The sequence below is a fragment of the Saprolegnia diclina genome (assembly GCF_000281045.1).
Source record: "Saprolegnia diclina VS20 unplaced genomic scaffold supercont1.55, whole genome shotgun sequence".
NCBI classification, from domain to species: domain Eukaryota; phylum Oomycota; class Saprolegniomycetes; order Saprolegniales; family Saprolegniaceae; genus Saprolegnia; species Saprolegnia diclina.
Window position 1 is genome coordinate 16,548 of NW_008246122.1, and position 3,263 is coordinate 19,810.

General features: G+C 58.2%; 1 protein-coding gene across 1 annotated transcript; it reads right to left on the reverse strand.

Annotated features, from left to right (window-relative positions):
- Positions 1 to 59: 59 nt before the first annotated feature.
- Positions 60 to 3,227, reverse strand: SDRG_13022 (hypothetical protein; the record flags this gene model as incomplete). Its single annotated transcript, XM_008619106.1, has 4 exons — positions 60 to 155; positions 196 to 262; positions 323 to 564; positions 624 to 3,227. 4 exons carry the CDS (start codon positions 3,225 to 3,227, stop codon positions 60 to 62), a joined length of 3,009 nt encoding a protein of 1,002 aa, XP_008617328.1.
- Between the last annotated feature and the right edge of the window lie 36 nt (positions 3,228 to 3,263).

Below are 3,263 nucleotides of genomic sequence, written 5' to 3' on the forward strand. Positions count from 1 at the left end.
CCGTCGGCCAAGCTTGCCGTCCTTGTACTGCTTCAAGAAGGTAGTAACGAGAGTGGTTGTCACAGTGCGCTCGAGGTCTTCACGGAGCGCATCGCGCACACCGTGACCGGCCCGGCGGCCGAGCTCTTGGCAAAGGGCATCGCGCTGCGCGATGCCTGGCGTTAATGGAGCGAGCGTATCACACACTCCATTGACGTCGAGGTTGGAGCTGGGCTCAAAAAGACGACTCCACGCTGCATTGAACTTGCTGCGCAGGTCCTCGCTGCCTCGCACATGCTCTTTCGCGAGACGTAGAGTGTCGTTTCCGTCTGCGACGGTCAACCTCTCTCTCGCGAGCTGGATCAAAGCTGTGGCCCAGTCAATGAGCTCGGGGTTGAGGAATGCTAAGCCGCCTTCGTTGAGAGTGCCGATGTAGCTCGACATATACGTCTTGTCCTTGATGTCGTGCGCGAGCACGCGCATTTCGAGCAAGCAGCGGTGTTGGAGTGACCCCACCTCTTCTGATCGTCGGTTGAGAGCACTTCTGAGCGCGAAGCCGACAAATCCGTGAACGAGCCGCAAATTCTCGTCGATATTGGGTCCGGCTCGCTCGGCACTGAGGACCAAGGAATGCGTGCGCTCACCCATTCGCGCATGCGCCGAACGACGCAGTCGAGAACAATCGTTTGGACCACGGGAGTGCCCCAAACCTTTTCAGGGGCGAGAGCAAAGGCGGCTCCGAGTTTGGTCGAGTAGCCGGGGTAGAGCTCGAGCACATATGCATCCAGTGATAGCAGTGTACGCGACGGAGCGGTCTTGAGGGCAGCATCGACGTACGAAGCAAGGGCACCGAATGCCATTTGAACCACGGCGAGCAGCGTCTTGTCCCACGCTTCGAGCTCCTCGGTTGTCAAGCTCATCACGTCCTCGAACCACGCAGCGCTGGGCATCTGGCGCGAGGAAAGTAGGTACTCTCGCCACTTCGACTGCGTGCGCTGCGAGCTCATGAGGGACGGGCGGGCTTCGCGCACAATGAATTGCCGCGCCATGTCTGCAAAGTGGCGTTCGCCGACGTTGGCGAGGACGACTTCGAAGGATGGGCACTCCAGCACGGGTTGACGCGGGGCCTTACTGGCTTTGAGCATCTTCTGGACAAACTCGTCGTCTTCCTTCTTTTGAACTTCATACGGCTTGTACACGAAATCGCCAGTTGTCTCCTCGGCCATGTCCGACGCAGAGTACATCTTGTTGCCGTACAAGCTGTCGATCTTGGCGAGACTGGATGCAGCGACGCCCCGAGAGTAGTTTGCTATCGTGAGGTCGCTCGGGTACAGACGCCGCAGACCCGAAAATGAAGCCTCGATGGAGCTCTGGTTGAAGTCTGTCACGGGTGAGTAGCCGTGAGGGCCACCGCGCGCAACGAGGTACTCGACAATGGCCACCGGTGCTCGACATGCCAGGCGCAAGTTCAAGTACGTGATCTTCGACATGAATTGCTTGTCCCACGTTGGATCGCCCGCCAGATTGCGCTCGTCGACAAGTTTCTTCCACTCGTGGAAGTATGCAAGGCGATGCTGGAAGAACTGCGACACTGCTTCGACGTTCTCGGCATGGATGCGTTGGGTCGTGTCGAGCATAAAAGCAGATGTGAGCTCGTGTATGACGGCCATGAGCTCCAAGGTTGGGCGAGGGTCGCGAGCGTCCGATGGCCAGTCGTACTGAAGCAGGATGCGCACATTACGCAAGACCCGACCGATCGTAGTGTCCCACGGTTTTGGGCCGCAGTTGGTCGACGCAAGGCGGCTTCCGGGGCTCGCCAAAGAGGCTTCGTCGCAAAAAACGATCTTGGGGGACGAGGGACCACTCTCGATGACACCCTTGGCGTAGCATATGATCTCCGTGATGGTCTTGATGTCGAACACCCGCTTTGCCAACGACACGTCCATCTTGCTCCATCCGTCAGGTTGCACCGCATCCTTGATGAGTCTTGTGTCACCGACAAGACCCTTGGCCCGGCGGTCATCGTCTCGCGCCAGCGCATCCACGAGTACGCCCCAAGTGATCTCGGACGTGTTGACAAGGTGTCTCTTCTTGTTCTCCAAGAGGTTGCGCAAGCTCTTGAACAAGTGCGTCCAGCACGGGCAAAGAAAGATCTTGCGGTCGGGATCGAGCGGATGGCCGAATGAGACGAATTGCTCGTCCAGCCACGACTCGTCGTTTGGTTCTGCGGGTTTGGGCTTTCGAGCACGCAATGCAGCAGCTTGGGGTGCGGCTTTGTGGCCGAGCGAGCTCAAGTGTTTGAAAAGCGCCATGTTGGCGGATCCCGAGTCCGAGACAATCCAGATGATCTCAAAACGAGCCTGCTCGGCACCGAGGAGGACGTGCATGAACTGCGCGAGAAACTCTTGCGCGTTGAACTCCTTGGAGCTGACAAAGAACTCCACAAGGTACGTGAAGTTGGAGTAAACGCTGCGCATCTTCCACTGGTTGACCACTTGGGCGACCTCGGGGTCCTTCTTGACCGGCGTCTCCTCGAAAAAAATATCGGCCAGCGACTCGAGGTCGCCGACCTCATCGTCAACAAAGCCCACAATCGAGTTGTCCTTCGTGTTGATGTAAATGTTGGACGCTGTCAGCTTGCACTCGTCGTGCATGAGCGAGACGGCCACGGGCTTGCTGCGGTCGAAATTTGGGTCTCGCTTTTCCTGGTACGCGGCGTACGCTTCGTTGGCGCGCGTGTACATCACACGACAACTGCCAGACTTGACACTGTGCGCCTTGCGGTAACGAGCCAATGTCGCGTTGGAGGGAATTTGAATGAGACCGCTGGCTCTGAGATCCGACCGCGCTTTTGGGGTGAGCGACAGTGCAAGGCGCAGCACGTCCCGGCTGTAGCGTACTTGCTTGGCGTCGCCTTTGAATACGAGCGCTTGCTGCTTGACCTGCTCGACGACGTGCTTTGTGAACGTCGCCGACGTTGCCTTGTACTCTTCTCGGGCTGCCTTCTCGACCTCGGGCTTCATCGTCTTCTTCTTGATGTACAGGTCGAAGATCGAGTCCATGAGCTCGCCGGCCTTCTCTTCAAGCTGCCCAGCGGCAAAGAGATCGTCAACGCCGGAGTAGATGGTATTGGCCACGGGATCGTCCGCGCAGATGTCTTCTGTGGGCTTGAGGTACTCGAGCAGTCGAGCCTCCGCTCGGTTGAGTTTTTTCTGCAGGCTCACCTTGGCTTGCGCTAGGTTGGCCATGCGCGCGCGGGTCGTCTCCGGCGAGAGGAGGCAAAA